The sequence below is a fragment of the Myiozetetes cayanensis genome, unplaced genomic scaffold (genome assembly GCF_022539395.1).
Source record: "Myiozetetes cayanensis isolate MyiCay16 unplaced genomic scaffold, myiCay2020 scf21, whole genome shotgun sequence".
Taxonomy (NCBI): domain Eukaryota; kingdom Metazoa; phylum Chordata; class Aves; order Passeriformes; family Tyrannidae; genus Myiozetetes; species Myiozetetes cayanensis.
This window is the reverse complement of record NW_026087423.1, coordinates 8,861,448-8,878,478: the sequence shown is the minus strand read 5'-3', so window position 1 is coordinate 8,878,478 and position 17,031 is coordinate 8,861,448. Positions and strand designations below refer to the sequence as shown.

Sequence of the window (17,031 nt, the reverse complement as noted above, 5' to 3'; positions counted from 1 at the left end):
GCCGCGCCCGGAACTGCAGCTCCCCCCGCGGGCAGGTGCGACCCGCGGGGACACGGGCGGGGGACACGGCGGGGACACGGGCGGGGGATACGGCGGGGACACGGGCGGGGGATACGGCGGGGACACGGGCGGGGGATACGGGCGGGGGACACGGGCAGGGGATACGGGCGGGGGACACGGGCAGGGGACGCGTCCCCACCGCCCCCGCGGGCACCCGAGACTATTCCCCAGCTCAGGGAACACCAGACACGGAGGGGACAGCCCAGCGCGAATAATCCCTTCTCATCCCCAGTAGCCAACTCCTCCCCTCGCCCCATACACTCGCACGCACACAGAGGGCACGTTAAGGACCCTGGAGCTCCATCGCCACCTTCTTCCCTTCAGGAAAGTCGAGAGCGGAGCCCGCGTCCACCCTGCGGAAAGGCCGCGGCTGAACAGAAGCTTTGTTGTCTTTAATAATAATTCGGTCCGAGGATACAATAGCAAAGGGCTCCCTGGAGTATTTGAGCTGCTTCCAGAAATAAGGCACCGGGTTTGAAGTGTTTCCATACGAGCCTCGGAGTGTGGTCAATAATGCAGTTGGCTTGTAAGTCGGTTAGTGCTGAATAAATTAACCCCAACATTCCCCGTCTTTCCATTCCAAAAACCAGGGCAGCCTCGACACAAAATCCTAGAGCTCTGCAGATCCTTGTTGCACCGCCTCAGCTCAGTTTTCTGTATTGATTTTAAAGCCATCAGTGGGGCATTTTAAATTCACAGGGGGTTTAAACTCAGAATTCATCCAGTAAACTCAAACACACTTAAACCAGAGACCACAGCTCCCACTTGGAAGTTGCACCAATTTCTCTGTAAAGCTGCTGGGCAGCTTCAGAGTGAGCAGCATGGTATTGTTATCAGTGGCTTTTTAGGGGGAATTTTTGTCATAGCCACAGCAGGAGATTCTGAGTATGGAGTCTTGGAAAGGTTCTGTGCAGGTAGAGGAATAAATGCACTGTAAAGACTTGTGGAAACTGGAAAAGAGATGGAGCAGCTGAGCTTCCCTCAGGCAGCAGCTCTGATCAGAACTGGTCAAGTAATTTTAGGGCAATTAGCACCTGAAGGAAAGGCTGTCATTGGGGTAATTAAAGAGGAAGAAGAAAATTACAAGAAAGAGTTAACAAGGGGAGTCCATGGAGTGTTGTGTTTCACTGCAATTAATTGGTGGCAGTGGATGCAGCCAGAGACTCCCACCTTTGGCTGCCCCCACACAGGAAAAACACTGGCACAGCTCTGGGGACTTGGCACAGGTGTCCCCAACTGCTCCCAACCTGCACAGGCCCGAGCAGCCAGCTCATATCTGTGCTCAGAACCATCAGGAATTAAGTACTAAATATGCTGGACAGTGTGTTAAACAGGCAAGAAAAGACACAGCAAAGTATCACCTTTATTATCTTATTTGATCTTTTAGTTAAAAAGTAAGTTCAAATTGCGATAACAGGATGTGTCTTACCCAATAGGCAAAGATAAAACCAGGTTAAATGCTAAAAAAAAGGGTCATGTGGTGCTTGGCTGCTGCTCCAGAGTGCAAACAGAGCCCATACACACCTGATCCTATAAACTTTTGCTGGAAGAACCAGCTCCTGAGTGTGACAGAGTTGGTCTGCCCATGCTGTGGGTGACAGCTCTCCCATTTCAATTCATTTCCCAGTTCCTGCTTACAACACTAATTGGGAACTTCCTATAAACATTATTCATCTCTCTCCACAAGGCAAGAAGTCCAGAACAAAAACAATATGCTAACGAGAGAAAGAAAAAGCATACTTGGCTGTGTCATACTCTATAAATACTTCTGAGACACCATAAAAAATAAAAAGATAAAAAAAAAAATAGTTCCTATGTTGTAACAATTACTCACTTCAGATTCTTAAAAAACAAGCTAGTGTTTAACCTGAGCTCTCAGCTACAAAAATAGCTTTGTTAATCTTGGCATCATTCTGTGTTTTATTTCAAGATAAAATACATTCCAGCAGAGTCACATCTTTTCACCACTTGTGGGTCTATCAAACACTCAGAGAACCACGTTAAAAAATGAGGTAAATTTCCACTGTAACTGCTGGGTTGCTCTTCAGTCCTCAGAATCACTTCTGCGTTAGAAACTTCTTAATCTACTACAGAAATTTAAAAGAGTTTTATTTTAAAAAGCAGGAACATTTCCTTTAAAATATATAAAATATATAAAGCAACCACATGTATGTCAATTCACTACACACATTTTTACACTGTAAACAGAATAAGAACAGAGTAAAAATACAAACAGGAGAAAGGTAAAAGCACTTAACAGACAGAAAATAGTCTCAGTGGTACCAAGGGGGTGGTAGGGAATAAAACCTTTCCAGTTTGCTTTGTGAAAAGGAGTGATCTTTGTGTCCCTGGCCAGCCCCTGAGTCACCATTTAGGAGCAGTGGCACATGCTATGTTGTCCAAAACTGAATATAGCCCTTTACTCACTGCTTTCCTCAGTTCTTCAACTCTCCCCCACCCAATCCCTCTCTAAAGACAAAACAACTGAGGAGAATGGCTCAATCCCTGGCAGCCAGAGAGGAAATTACCCTGATGTTTGTCAGTGCACCTGCCCTCAGACGGTTTCAAAGCAATTTTAAACCCCAACAAACACAACCAAAACCAATTCAATCACCTCTGTGTATGAAGCTGCACAAATGTTGTTATTTCTGGACCTGCTACCAACTCTGCTTCGGATTTATCCGATCACAGCGATTCGGTGCCTTTTAACACACAAAGAAAATGGGAATTGTGCATTAGGCAGCGACTTGCAGAGTCACTAACTCTTGTCGTGGATGTACAGTGGATTGTGGGTGCGTTTGTTCCACTGGCTCTTCCTCACTTGAAGCAAATGGGATTATTTCTGTAGGCTCAGCACACACTCCCCACTCTGCTGCCTCAGCACAGGGCTCAGCACTTTTGGGGATTTGCTCCTGAAACTTTTGAACATCAGTGGTTTCAGGATGCAACTCTCAGTGTTGGCTTCGACCTATAAAAGCTCACGCTGCTTTCACCTCGGGGCTCTTTTTAGGAAAGGAGCAGCTCTGCACAGAAGCATTTCAGCATTCCAGCTACTCAGCATCCAGTGCCCCATTAGCTGCACTCCACAGACCCGGTGGATTTTGGGAGAAGACTCAGTGTCTCCAGGTTTAATGCAGGAACAGCAGAACATGAGGGTGCCACAAAGCACCCCCACTCCCCAGGGCACAGAGGGTTTGGCTCCACAGGGCAGAAACAGCTCGGGGAATGCAGCTGGAATATCTGAGAGGGAACTGAGCACCATTTCCCTGCTGGATCGAAGCTGATCCATAGGAGAAGAAACCCAGAAAGCCACAAAGCTTCACAACCCAGCTGGCTGTGTGATACCCTCCCTCTGCAGGCAGGAGCTTGGTTGTGTCAGCACTGGAAGATTTCTCTTTTTTTGCCAGTTTTTCTCCTCATTGTTGCTGGTTCTTATTCAGTTTCGAGTGGTGTTCAGGATTTTAACCATATCTGGTTACTCTTTTGTCCTCGGAACCAGACAATGTGGTGCCTATTGCAAGCATCCAATCCACATCAGGGGAACAAATAATCAGAGAGTGAGAAATTTCCTGATTCTGAAAGAAAAAACAATCTGCTGTGGGCAAGGCTGCTTGGGATATTCTGAAACAGCTCTATTCAATACATTCTACTTTTGGGGCTCTGAGCCCAGGAACAATATCCTAAAACAGCCCTTGGCCTTGGCCCTAGAAAACACTTCCCAGTCTCTCAATGTTCACATCCTTGATCCTGTTATCTATAACACACAGAAGGGTTTTAACTACAATAAACAGCCTGCAGGTACTGGGGAATGGAGCTGTGAGATCTGACTGCCCAGAGGACGAGGAACACGCTCGAGGAAAGTTTAATTATTTGACTAAAGGAATTATTTGCTGCCTTAATATCTGTTTGCTGTTACAGTACTCACAAGAGTTTTACTGGAAATGCACTTAGAATCCTGTGTCAGGCTCAACTCAGAAATCCATAATGTGTATTAATATTGCAGATGCATTTATAAAAAGGGAAGCAAACAAATAAAGGTCAAGTTGAAAACACCTTCATGCTCATGGAACATCATAGAGTAAGAAGGAAGCTTAGCATCTCTTTCTTCTGCTGCAGATAACTGGCTTTTGTGCAGAGTTGCAGCAAGTTCTGTCGTCTATATTGTAATGCAAAAACCCTACCTGGAAATCAAAGGACTCAGAGAATAAAAATTCCAGAGCTGCCAGGTTCAAACCGGCATTCTCAGTTCCCTCTTCTCCTCCCTCCCCCAGAGCAGGGCACAGAATCCATCCCAAACAAATTCTTACTGATTAAATTCTAAAGTATTTATTATGTTTTAAAGCTCAGTTTCAAACAGCCTCAGGTAAGCCTGGTTTTAAGCACAGATTAGTTGGCCTGCATAGATTAACAGAAACATGCTTGACGAGTTTTTACCCAGAACTGCTCTGAAAGTAGATCAGAGTTCCACAGATGTGGCTCAGGAGCTGCTCCCCCCAGAACCCACGAGCCTGCTTTATGTTCTGTCTGCTGAAGCCCCAGTTCTGAACGAGGAGCCAATTTCCAAGCTCAAAAATGCAGGCTCGGGCTCTAAAGCAGAGCCAGGGGCAGCCCGAGTGGCCGAGCTGTGATGTGCCAGCCAGTCAGCAGGAGCCAGACAGCTGATGGGGCTGGGCAGGAGCCACAAGCAAGCCCTGTGTTGTAGGGAGCTTTTCAGGAATCCTCCTACATGGATTTGCAAAAGACTAAACTGCTGCTGTCTTCCCTGCTGAATGAAATCCTGCAGAGGAGCTGCCAAACAAAATCTCCTTTCAGTTGGTGCGAACGCTGGCACAACAACCTTTACACTCACTCAGCCAGCCCCAGCACAGCGAAGGGTTTATGGCTCTGAATGTTATAAAAATTGCTTTGTCTGTTACTTACAGCAACGTTGTTCTGGCCAAGTTCATCTGAGGCTAAAAGTGGTCCAGCATTTTCAGAGGGAGGTGATGTGTGAGGAGAAAGCAGCCTGCTCTAAATCCAAGAGCCTAAATCCTCCCTCTGGGATGTGTATCAGCACAAGTGGACTCATTTCTAGTGACAAATGGTACAATGTCCTTGTCAAACAAGGTAGAAATTCTTATGGATATTTATGAAAACAAGCAAGTGACTCCTTCACCAATTACTCCTTCTGCCCACATACCCAACAGCAACTCCCTATCGCTGCTCATGCTCATAAAATAAACTGCCACACAGCCACATACAGGTTTTTTCTTTGACCACTGAGTATATTCTCTGACCCTGCAATGAAAGAACTAAAATTATTAACCCACAACCCCCCTGAATCTATTTAAGCTGCGTGTCTGGTTTAAATTCATGCCCCAAACTATCCTACATAACACCTATTCCCTACACTGCCCTCCTTTCCATGAACACAATAATAAGCAGTTCTGACTCTAAGCCTCTGGGGCAGCAGCGTGGTGAGTGTGCACTGAGCCTGACAAATCATCTCAAGTGCTTCAAGTGAGAAAGAACCAGTGTTCACTTTTTTTTTCTAGGCCTCCTACAGCTTGGCCCAAAATGACTTCTTCCTTCCATCTGTTTAGACACATGCAAAAGTCAAATCCTGTCATGACCTTGAGGATCCTCTAAGAGAATCCTATAAAAAATTCAGGTACTTGCAGCTAAGGCAGGCAGGAATTGTCTCTCAATAAACAATATCCCCCTCGTGCTTTGCTAATGGAGTGCAAGTCAAGCACAAGGAATGGGATGTCCCCAATCAGCATTCCTGAGCACCTCAACCTAGTCCTGGGAGAACAATCTATACTGTATCCATGTGGCTGCTGTTTGGAATGAGGTGAGGGCTCTGGGGGAGAAGGCTGAGGTTCAGACGGGCAATCATCTGCCCAGACTCGGCCACAGCACGATGCAGCTTCAACAGCAGGGAACTGGTGCCCTGGAGGAGACAGAAAGGGAGACAAAGTTACCAATATGGAGTATTTCAAAGGCTTATAACACACCACGGATCAGCATTTTAATCTTGAAATGTTTCAGTTCCAAGTACTGCAATGTAACAGGCCCTGTCTAACTGCTGGTGTTTCGAATAAACACAGAGCTCTGTCCTGGTGCCAGTTTTGTAGCAGATTTTCACATGCATTTGTACAGAGCACCCACCAGAGCAGCACTGCAGGGATAAAGGGGAGAACAAAGACATGAGAGAGCGGGAAAACCCCAAAAGGAAAGAAACAGTGTCCAAGGGCTTCTGATAACTGTGGCCACAGGTACTCAGATACTCAGTGGAATCACCTGTTAGCCAGCACCCATTCTCCCAAAGCTTTTCATTGCAGAAGCTTATATATGTATTTTTAAAACTCATTTATGCTGTCCAAGGCATACTGAGACAACGAGGGGTTATTTTGAAAAAGTATTTTGTCCCCTTTGCCTTAAGCCTGCTGCCTCATCATTGGAGTCCCTGGTTCCTCCACGCCGGGAGATATTTGCAGTCATAATTCCCCTTAACATCAACCAAGGGCGTTCTGCAACAGGATACTGACTGTGTCCATGGCAGCACTGCAGCATCTGCTTGTTGGCTGAGTCACTGCCAGGTCACTGATGTGCAGAGGGGAGTCTTGACCAGAGAATTCCACGGATCTCTGGGACGTGTTGCTCTCCGGGGTCGTTGTCAAACGGGGAGAATCCAAGTGGTAGAAACTCACACCCGTGTTTTCTTCACTGTTAAAAAAAAAAAAAAAATTAAGACATTGGTAGGAACAGAATCACCATCCTTTTTGAACTTTTAAGGGAAAATGGTGGGACAACATAAATAACCATGGGCCCTGAGCCAAGAAAACCACGGAGCACTGGGGATTACCCTGTTCCTCCCAGTGTTCCTGTGTTTAACAGCCTCCTCAGATCACTTTCATCCCCCCAGGACGATGGTTTGACATTCAAACAGTTCCAATCAGCTACATGGCCACGTGCTTGAGTGTGTGTTTAACCTTGCAAAGAGCACACCAAAGGCTGTGCTTGTTCCTCCCAATACTCTGCTACTCCTCTCATACCCAAGTCCCTTTTTGGTTTTAATCAATCATTAGGCAAATGAATATTTGTAGGTGTGCCTTTAAAGGGAATTTCAGAGTCTTTTACAGCTCTCATCTCTCCTCAGAGATCACAGGAGAGCTTTCCCAAAGAGGCTTTACTTTACTTGTTTTTAAATACAAGAGCAAACTGTATTCATCACACTTCTGAACACAACAGACGCGCAGTCTGGATCAGTAAATAATTTAAAAGGATGTGTATTTTAGAGAAAATACTATCTTTGAATTGATAATATTTAATTAAATATTCTTTAGATACTTATTTTGATGTAACAATGCATTCCACACCCGGCAAGACTCTTACAAATATTTTTAAATGACACTCAATCCAGGAAAAAGCCCTCATGAGAGTGGCCAGCTCTGTGTCCCATTCCACTCCAGTAAAACACTGGGATACAACAGGGTCTCTTTTCAGAGAGAAAAGCTCATGTTTCTGTGCTTCTGACAGGGAAAGGTTCCGTGGACACGTGAGGGAACGAGCTGCAGCAGCCTGGAACAGGGATGGGAGGAGATGTGATGGGCACAGCTGGTTTTGGAGAACACACAGCTTGGGAGGGAGGGGGAACAACAGGTTTGATTTGGAGGCAGAGAGATGGCTCAGGAATGGGTGGCTCAGTCCAGACTGAACAAGTACCTGCTGATGCTCCACCTTTAAAATGAGAATTGAAATAAAAATCCAAAGGCTGCAAAGGTTGGTCCAACATAAATGAAGTCACCAAGTCAGAGCACACAGAAACCATTCCTGCCCTCTGGGATTTCACAATCCCCCTGGCTGCTGGAGAAGGTATTCAACAGCCTTCTTGCTGGCTGTTCCAGAATTCAGGAACTCATGTCAAAAATATTTGCTGGGCTGACAGGGAGGTGCCAGCACCCTTCCCTAACACAAACTACATCATCAGCACTACGAAACCAGCAATGGAAAACTGGAGGATCCAGCTTCAAGTCTCAGGAGGAACGCTGTGCTTGGTCCCTGCCATTAATCCCTCCTCAGAAGCAACGCTCCTGCCTTCCTCCCATTTACAGGGCGAGGATTTATTCCCTGGCAAATCCAAGCCAGCAGAGGTTGGAGAGCAGACAGTGTGGGATTTGCACTGAGTCAATCCATCTCCAATTAGCAGGGCCCCAGGACCGAGTGTGGGCATCAAGAAAACCGGATAGCTCGGCAGCAAATCCCAAATGGGCAGCACAGCCCCCTCCCCTCACTGAGGGATCTCTGCTCTGTAAGCACTGCCTGGCTTGAGTTTGTTCCTTTTCCCCTAAAATTCACTTAAGGACAAGACAAATAGGGCAAGACAAAAAGTGAAAGCACGTTTTCATTATCCAGCCTCAGAAGGGATTTGGAGGGATGGCAGTGTGTCATTGCTGCTGCTGGGGGGTAGGTAAGAAAGGTCAGGGTAGGTGTAAGGGGAGTGGAGTCTTTTGAATGATTGAGAGACAGTGGAAACCAGAGAGAGCCCACACCACACACAAGGCTCAGCTAAGCCCTGGGGGAATGTGCCAGGACAGCATTCTTTTTCAGTGGCTGCCCATTCATTCACCTTGTTTCTGAACAGGTCTGTCTCACTGCAGCAACCATTTCTATGATATTTCTGTTTTAAAAGCCACGTGGACTGAAAGCATCCATACATCAGATCCCCCTGCTTCATAACATTAATCTGGCTGCATGTAGGGCAGACTTGCTGGCAAACATTCACAGTAGGTTTAAACAGCTGTTCATTTACTGTACTTGTCAAACTACCAGCTGGAAAGATTCTCCTCTAGCTAAAAGGCAGCCACAAAATCTCTGTAAAACTTCAGAAATCCTTCTATAATAGAGCTGGCAAATCAGTTTTTTGAAAGGAGATAAAGGAACCAAGACAACAAATCCACAGCAAGTCCCAGCTCTGGATGCCTTTGCTCATGCAGGCATAAAACCACTCCTGTAAATGCGAAGCAGCATTTTTATCTTGGCTACTTTCCAACACCACTGAGACACCTGAGCCTTTTTCCGGCATTTCTGAGCATTAAAAACCTCCTTCTGCTAATCCCCCACGTGTCCTTTTCCTCCCCCAGCATAAACAGAGGGATAAGAGTCCCACACGAACTGGAGAGTGGACAGATTGCTGTCCTTTCAATCTTGCCATCTCATTTCTTGCCCTGAGTGAGGCAGCAGCCTGTGCTCAGAGCCTGGCCTAGATTCGTGCCCAGCCACGGTGTGACTTCTCAACAGAAATAACCCAGTCACCAAAGCACCACACAAAACCTGGAGCTGTTTCCTGCCTCACAGAAACACCACTCTGGGCAGAACACATTTTACCCATCAAGAGTTACAAGCAGCATCACAAGACTTTTAAAATCTGTGGTTTTCTCAATTAGTTTATTTGGCAAGTTCTGGGGTGTTGCAGCTTCTCTTGCCCACGCTGCTCTTGGGGATAAGAGATGAGAAAAAAACAAATGCATAAAAATAGAATCATCATACTTCAAGAGCTATTTTTATTTCGAATTCGCTGCTTTTCAAGTTGGGTAGACCAATTTTTAAACAACAGTTACTTTAAACATCGCTTGAGGTACCAGTGAGAGTTTATACACCCAAGCTTCTACATAACTCCAGCTTACACCAATCTGTGAAGTGCAAAAAGCTCATAACCTTCACGAGCTGGCACATTTCATCTACTGTGTAGAATCCAAACAGCTGCAATCTTTTCCACTGCATACGCTTCCATCTCTTTCAATGGGTTTGAAAATCTCCAGCCACTCCTGATCCGTCACCGGCTTCCACCGGGCACTTCCGCTCGCGCTGGAGTTCCCAAGGCAGGAGTCAGACTCCGACTTGCGAATCACAGAGGTCCTTTTTTGGCCAGACTGAACTCCGGGTCTCTCTTCCCCGGTTTTGATTTTCCTACCGGCCTTGTCGGCCGCGGTGCCGTTCTGGATCAAAGTGCTCTGCAAATCCACGCGAGATCGGATGTTGAGCCAACGCTCGTAGGAAGGTATAGATGTCTCAAAGGTTCGTCGGTCTCTGCTTTCCACTCCCTCGTCACCGATTTCCCTGTTTCCCAACGGTCTCGTGCCGTTTGCCTCACGAAATATTTCACTGTCTAGCTCATCAAAGCTTGATGCAACATCCTGCTTTCCTCCTTCTTCCACGGGGACAGCCAAGCCTTTCACAACTTTTTGACACGGCTTTAAGAAGGCTGAGGTAGTTTCCTCCAAGTCTGATGCATTCAGTAACTGTCTATTATCTACTCCACACATCTCAAGGGTGGTTTTTACCCTACTTTCTGGAAATGGTGCAGTTCCCCACTCCTTGTACATCGTGTGGCTGCCCTCAGTCCTACCCATGTGTGTCTTGCCGTGGCTTTCAGAGGCAGAGAATGTCACCCCTGTGCTACAACGGCACGATAAAAACAAGTCAGAAACACTGCAGGTAAAGAGCACCCACCACTGCACTCCCAAAGCTCTACCCTAGCACAGGCTGCTGCCACGGCTCTGTGGGAGCTCAAATGCCCACAGGCAGCTGTATCCTGCCAAAACCCGACAGAACTCCGCCCAGATTTGGCTGTTACTTTCCAAAATCAGCCTGAGAGTTCCCTCGTGTTTTACACAGTGTGGTGATTCTGTCTGAACCTCCAGGGTGTGCACCAATTCCCTAATTTAACGTTTACTTCCTGAAATAAACTTTGCTCTTTAAACAAAAGCAGGAGCAAGCCAGATTAACACCCCTACCACCAGACTATTTCATTTTGTAAAAAACCATGGGCTGTCTGGCCTGACACAACACCTCAGTCTGTGACTGATGTTTACGGTGCCTCCTGACCAAATAAAAAACAAGATATTTGAGAACTTCACTGGATGTTTGTGGTTGAGTCCAGCAAAGCCATCCTGACCCAGCACACACCTCTGGGAGGATGTGAGTTGTGTTTGAACAGTCAAGTCTCTCTCTGAGAACAAACTATTTAAAAAAAAAAAAAAAAGGTTACTTTACCTCCTTCTGCTTCCCATCTTTTCATGTTTTTGCCTTGAGGCCTGAGGGCTCTCTGAGTTGCCATGAAGGAACTGTAAGTCACTCTGCTGTTTTACAAAGACCTGGAAAAGACAGGGATGGGCATTAGTGAAAGTCTGGGCTGCAGGAACATCGCTTGTCTTCCAAATAACATCCTCAGTTGTTTTTATAAACCAATACCCACAGTCAAACTATTGTCAAAGACTTCCAAATCTAAGAGGACATCTCTGCATGTATTAGGAAAGTAACATTTTGCAGCAATAAATAGGATTTCTATTAAAGAATTCAGTGCTCTTCTAATATGGAACCACAAATACAACATCATTACTGTTACCTGGTATTTAATACACGTTGTTATTACGCTGTTCAATGTTACAGATTTACAGGTGATCAAGGGATTTTGCTCTCACTGCAGGGGATTTCTTTTGTGAAGCTAATGCAGAAGATAACATACCCACCAATTATTTGCAATTAAAGAAAAATGGAACATGCCTTGAGAGCCTCAGCTGAGAGCACAGGGTTTAAGTCTCTCTTGATCTGCTGGCACACCATGTCCCTCAGGCTTCACCTGGGGCAGGTGTGTACACCCCAGTCCTGCTGCCCTTCACGTGCCTTCCCCAGCCTGGCACCACGGGCTGTCCAGTTTAACCCCAATGGATCAACACTGCACAGCGACCCCAGCACGGCAGAACCAGAAAATTTAATTGTTTTCCTACAATAATAATTAATAATAGCCAGATCTAACTTTTTTTTGTACTGTTCCATGCAGGTCTGATGTTCCTGAAAGGGCTTTTATCACCTGAGAGCAGGGACATGGTCAGGGCTGTACCTGTCGCAAACTGGATAACTCCTTTTCAATCCGCGCCTGTTTAGACTTGGCAAACTGATAAAGTTCATCCTTCCTCTCGGCTTTCTCCACTGTTTCAAAACACAGACAATTTCTGAATTACTTAAAAGTGAGTAGACACAAAGCAGGTGCTTTTGCCAATGCTGTGTAGCAGTAGAAGCTGGTACCGAACCAAACCAAAAGCATTTCCTTAAGATCAGCGGGATCTGTTTCCCCTCCAAATTAAAAAGAGCACAAAACCCATGAGACAACTAAACAATCAAGTATTTTCCTTCAACTTTTCCTCAGCACCTGGATTTATTTTACCAGCAGCAATAATGTGCTTCACTGACTGACTTATCTAACTTTTTCAGAAAGGAAAGGGGGGAAAAAGAGGAGACATGAAAGTCTCAGAAGTTTTCAGGAGAGAACGTTCTGAGCCATTTACTCCTCCACATGTAATCACTTTGGTGAACTTTGTGCTTTCACAAGGTTCTATAAACTGTCCCTGCAGAAACCCCAGATATTGCTTTCACACAAGAATGGCACACAAGGGATATCCTTTTATTAAACTGCAAGGAAGGTGGATAAGAAGCTGCCTCCTTCACAGATATTAGTGAATTGCTGTCTAGGAGTCCCTGAGTTGTTGAAAGCTAAGGCATGGAAAGCCAACTGCCCACCCTCACCTGCCAGTGCCAGCTCATTCTTCAAGCAGCCATTTTCATGTTTCAGGTGAAGGATTTCTTCGTGCTGCTTGCTGTTCTCCTCCATCTTTTCAGAGAGGACATCTACAAACCAAAATATTTCCCAGAATGAAAAGGTACCGTGCTAATCTACACCAAATTAGGAGCCCAGAATAAACATTTACCTTTCAGCTTATTTGTCTGAAGCATTAGCTCTTTCAGTGTCAGTTTGAGCTCCTTCTGTTCTCTGTTGAGACAGAAGTCCTCGGACTTCACTGCACGCAATGCACTTTCCAGCTTTTTCAATTTGCATGTAAACTCATTAATGTGATCAGTTGTTTCAATTAAAGCATTGTCCTGAAAGAGGAAACAGAATGGATTCCTAATTTTTTATATTATGGATGGACTTTGGCAAACCAACAGTGCATCCCACTGCCGTTAGTTACAGTGACTTCATGGATTTTCTTCTGAATTGAGGAATGAAAACCAAAATCAAAGCCTGGAAATGGGCTTGTTAATGAAAATAAACCAGTTTGTTGTTTGTTGACCATTTCTCCCCACTTAAACAAGCCTAAGATTTAAATATGAGTGAGGCCAAGAGTGACAGAACCCCCATGGTACAGTCACCAACAACTGCACTGCAGTGACCACATTCAGTGCCCTCGAGAGGACAGTTGTTACCTTCATTCTAAGCATAGTGAGGAGCTCCTGTTCCCTTGCTTGCAGTTGGCCTGTTTTAACCGACAGCTGCAAAACTGAGCAGTGGAGATCCTGATTTTTCTCCTAGAGAACAGAAATAAGCGTCAGCTACTGCTTCAGTGATTCAAAGGCAGTGTTTTTTTCCAGCAAATGATGTTATTTGAACGTTGTGAGCGGCAATGTGGGATCCTGAGCAAGCTGGGGAAAAGAGGGTTGGAGTAAAAATTGTTCCCTGCTTTGCTTGTGATCAAGGGTCTTAATACCCTGCACATCTTAGTTCAATTAGACAGATAAAATGCTTGATAAAATACTGCTTGACTTCATTGCATACAGAGGGAAAATTAGCCCAATCATACAATCATCGACAAATCACTTAAAAAATTCTAGAACACTTGAAGACCAATTATTTTCATATCCTTAAAGCAGTTTCAGAACGTTACAGCTCATCACACTAATCAAGCTCTAAATAAAACCTTCTGGAACTCCCCATCCAAGCACCCAGTACTGCTCTGGGGACAGCACTGCCTTCTGCAATCCCAGTGCCTCCCATTTTGGGAGGCAAGTTGGTTCTGAGCAGGGTTCCCCAAAACTAAGCAGACAAACAGCAAACTCCACATTTTAACTTAGAAAAATTTTTCACCCTTATTTTTTTTTACCCAACAACTCAGTCCTTTATTTTGATCTCACGTTACTGTACTAAAAGACAAATGCAACTCAGGAGCCCTAATATGAATTATTTATTCCCCAGTGAAATTCCCATATGCCACTGGCATCCTGTACATGCACAGACTGTAAAACCAGACCATTACTCAACCCCTACCTCCAGAGCCTGGCAGTGAACAGATGAATCTGTTACTTTTTGAGTCAGCTCTTTAAACTTCTGCTGTGTATTTTCAAGTGTTGCCTGACTGTCATTCCGCTGAGATTCTAAGAACTTCAGCCTTTTGGTCAGTGATTTTATAATTCCATTTTTGTTGTTCAGCTCACCTGAAAAGAAAGGAGACAAGGTTGTCTGTGAGAAAACAGCTCAGAGACTGTCATGCGATTTTTTTAAATCTCAGAAATATTTTTTTTAAAAATCTTCAAAATAATTTAATCCAGTTGTTTAAAACCATGTGATTCAGAAATGAACAGCTGCTCAGAGCTGCCAGGTGTTTCACTGGGTGGTTTGTGGGTGATGCCAGCTCTGTGCAGCACAACCTCAGGGCACAGGGCTCTGCAGCACACCAGCACGTTGCAAATTATTCTCTCTCCCCCACATTTATTTAACCACATTATTTTTTAAAGAATTCACAGAAGCAAATTACACATTCAAATGAGGAAGAGTCTTCTGATTCTCACACCCCCTCCAAAATCAGATCGCTTCAGTACCACGGTGGAAGTTTAGATGTCAGAAAGAGACAATGCAATTTAAAGGCTGAAGGGTAGGAAATGGTTCTTTAAATGATGCAAAGCTGTCATTGAGGGGTCAAAGCACCTGAATGTACTTAAAAGACCAAAATCTTACTCTTCATATTCACAACACTTACTGGTCAATAAGCTGCATCGCTCTGCTAAAGTCAGTATTTTGTGGCGATCACCTTCCCAGGCCTGGATGTGTCTCTGATGCACAGCAACCATGTCATTGAGCTCCCTGTCACGCTCTTTCAGTTCTGCAATTAAAAGCTGGAGTTCTTGTCTCTGTTTCTTAATGATGCTGTTCTCACGATCTGGGCTAAGTGCCTGTAACAGGTGAGATATGGAATGCATTTCAACACAGGCAAGCGACAAGTTCTCTGATAATAAACTCGAGGGTTTTATTTTAAGTTGAAATACGTTTATATCATAAATAGAAACCATTCTAAAAAGTTCCTCACGGCCGCGGGCCTCGGCCTGAAACCCTCCGCAGTACAAAGTGGTGCCACCTGTGGTCCACGACTCAAGCCGTCGGCAGCACAATGAGTAATTTCCTGCCGAAAATAGAGTGGATTGTCACCGGTACTTTCATGTTTTACCTGGGACGAAGAAGAGCGCAGCAGTGATGAACTCATGGGGGACCGGGGGCCAGAGCGCTGCCGGGCATTCGCGGACACCGGGACCTGTTCGGGGCTGCCACGTCCACCATGGAGGCTCCTGAGCCCAGGACCCCCGAGGCTGGGGACCTGAGGGACGACAAACGCCGTTGAGCGCGGACCGAGGCGGGGGCGGCCTCGCCCAGGCCTGGGAGGGGCCCTGAGGTACCCCCGCGCCGGGCGGGCCGCCCTCCCTCCCTCCCTCCCTCCCCGGGGCGGTCTGCGGGGCCCCCGCGCTGTCCCGCACGGCTGGGCCGGCCCCTCCCGGCCCCGGGGGGGGGTCCCCTGCCCTCAGCCCCGCTGTCCCCGGCACCCTCCGCCGCCCCCGACCCACCGCCGCCGCCCGCCGTTGGCGGAAGCTCCGCCCCGCGGGGCGCCGGGTTCGAGACCCGGGGCCGCGGGTTCGAGTCCCCGGACCCGCCCGCGGGGCTGTGGCTGCCGGGAAAACGCGGTAATTAATAACGTTGTTAATAAGGTGAGGCTAAGAGTAAGAGCCCAGCGGGATGATGCAGGTTGGAGGTGACTACCTTGCATGTCTGGGGTCAAGACAGTTAGGTAAAATGCAGAATACCGCTTTGCTTCGTCACATGCAGAGGGGAAATTAGCCCAATCATAGACAAATCACTTAAAAAAATTCTAGAACGCTTGAAGACCAATTATTTTCATATCCTTAAAGCAGTTTCAGAATGTTACAGCTCATCACAGTAATCAAGCTCTAAATAAAACCTTCTGGAACTCCCCATCCAAGCACCCAGTACTGCTCTGGGGACAGCACTGCCTTCTGCAATCCCAGTGCCTGCCCTTCTGGGAGGCAAGTTGGTTCTGAGCAGGGCTCCCCGAAACTAAGCAGACAAAGAGCAAACTCCACATTTTAGCTTAGAAAAGAATTCTAAGAGTTGAATGGGACAACTACAGAGTTTTCTGGAGATACACCATTCCCTACTGCAGAAGTACACCTTTCCCAACTAAACCAAAGGTTTGTAAACAAAGATCACTGAAAAAACCAAACTTTATGGGTGGAGAACAGGGCGTGCGATACTTCAGTCCCTCGCTTTTCAACTCACAGTGACAGGAGCATGTCACTTCCACAACTGTGCCACCAGGGAGCATTTATTGTTATTAAATGGAGCAGTGAAATAAAAAGCACCAAATCGACGCTCGAGGCTGTTTGTGGGAGTACAGAGAGTAGAGTGTGCAGCTGGAACTACCCTCACCCACTAACAGAGCCCCTGGAATATTTTCACTATTAATTTGTGTTCATTACTACCATTTTTGAACCAGCAGCACACCAAAAGCACAAAGCCACTGCAATTGCCTCCCCCAGAAGCCCAGCAGGGTTAGGAGGCTGTTTGAAATTATGAAAACAGGATAAACTTTCAAGTCATATTCACATATTCCTCAGTGTTTCCACTTACTAGAATAAATAATTCGCTTGGCTGTGACCCACAACGGAACTGCCTGACCACTTCAGGACTCACTGTCCTTCAGTGTTAACAAACCTGAAGATTTGTTCCATTCTGATTTCTAAAACTCTCTGCAGGTAAGCCCGAGGTGCAAGTGTCTGTACATCAGCCACACGCCTTATTCAGTTAAACTCAGTAGATGAAACCCAAAACTTTTGATGACTTAAATTCTTCTTTTCCTGTAAGATAGTTCG

General features: G+C 46.0%; 1 protein-coding gene across 5 annotated transcripts; it reads right to left on the bottom strand.

Moving 5' to 3' along the window:
• Positions 1 to 2,152: 2,152 nt before the first annotated feature.
• On the bottom strand, positions 2,153 to 17,023 carry CCDC62 (coiled-coil domain containing 62). 5 transcript variants are annotated; one of them, XR_007629250.1, is made up of 12 exons: positions 16,874 to 17,023; positions 15,318 to 15,464; positions 14,853 to 15,045; positions 14,144 to 14,310; positions 13,306 to 13,407; positions 12,810 to 12,981; positions 12,628 to 12,729; positions 11,945 to 12,033; positions 11,098 to 11,198; positions 6,591 to 6,768; positions 4,981 to 5,992; positions 2,153 to 3,635 (listed from the first exon to the last, which is right to left on the bottom strand). XR_007629250.1 is itself a non-coding variant. In XM_050318104.1 (11 exons), the coding sequence occupies exons 2-11, from the start codon at positions 15,351 to 15,353 to the stop codon at positions 5,858 to 5,860; spliced, it is 1,275 nt and encodes a 424-aa protein (XP_050174061.1). In that variant the 5' UTR covers positions 15,354 to 15,464; positions 16,874 to 17,023; the 3' UTR covers positions 2,153 to 5,857. The 5 variants fall into 5 exon arrangements, 4 of the variants coding, with proteins under 4 accessions (XP_050174061.1, XP_050174057.1, XP_050174059.1 ...); XM_050318104.1 differs by having other exon boundaries at positions 2,153 to 5,992; XM_050318100.1 differs by lacking the exons at positions 2,153 to 3,635; positions 4,981 to 5,992; positions 6,591 to 6,768 and adding an exon at positions 9,356 to 10,500 and having other exon boundaries at positions 16,874 to 17,019.
• Positions 17,024 to 17,031: the final 8 nt, after the last annotated feature.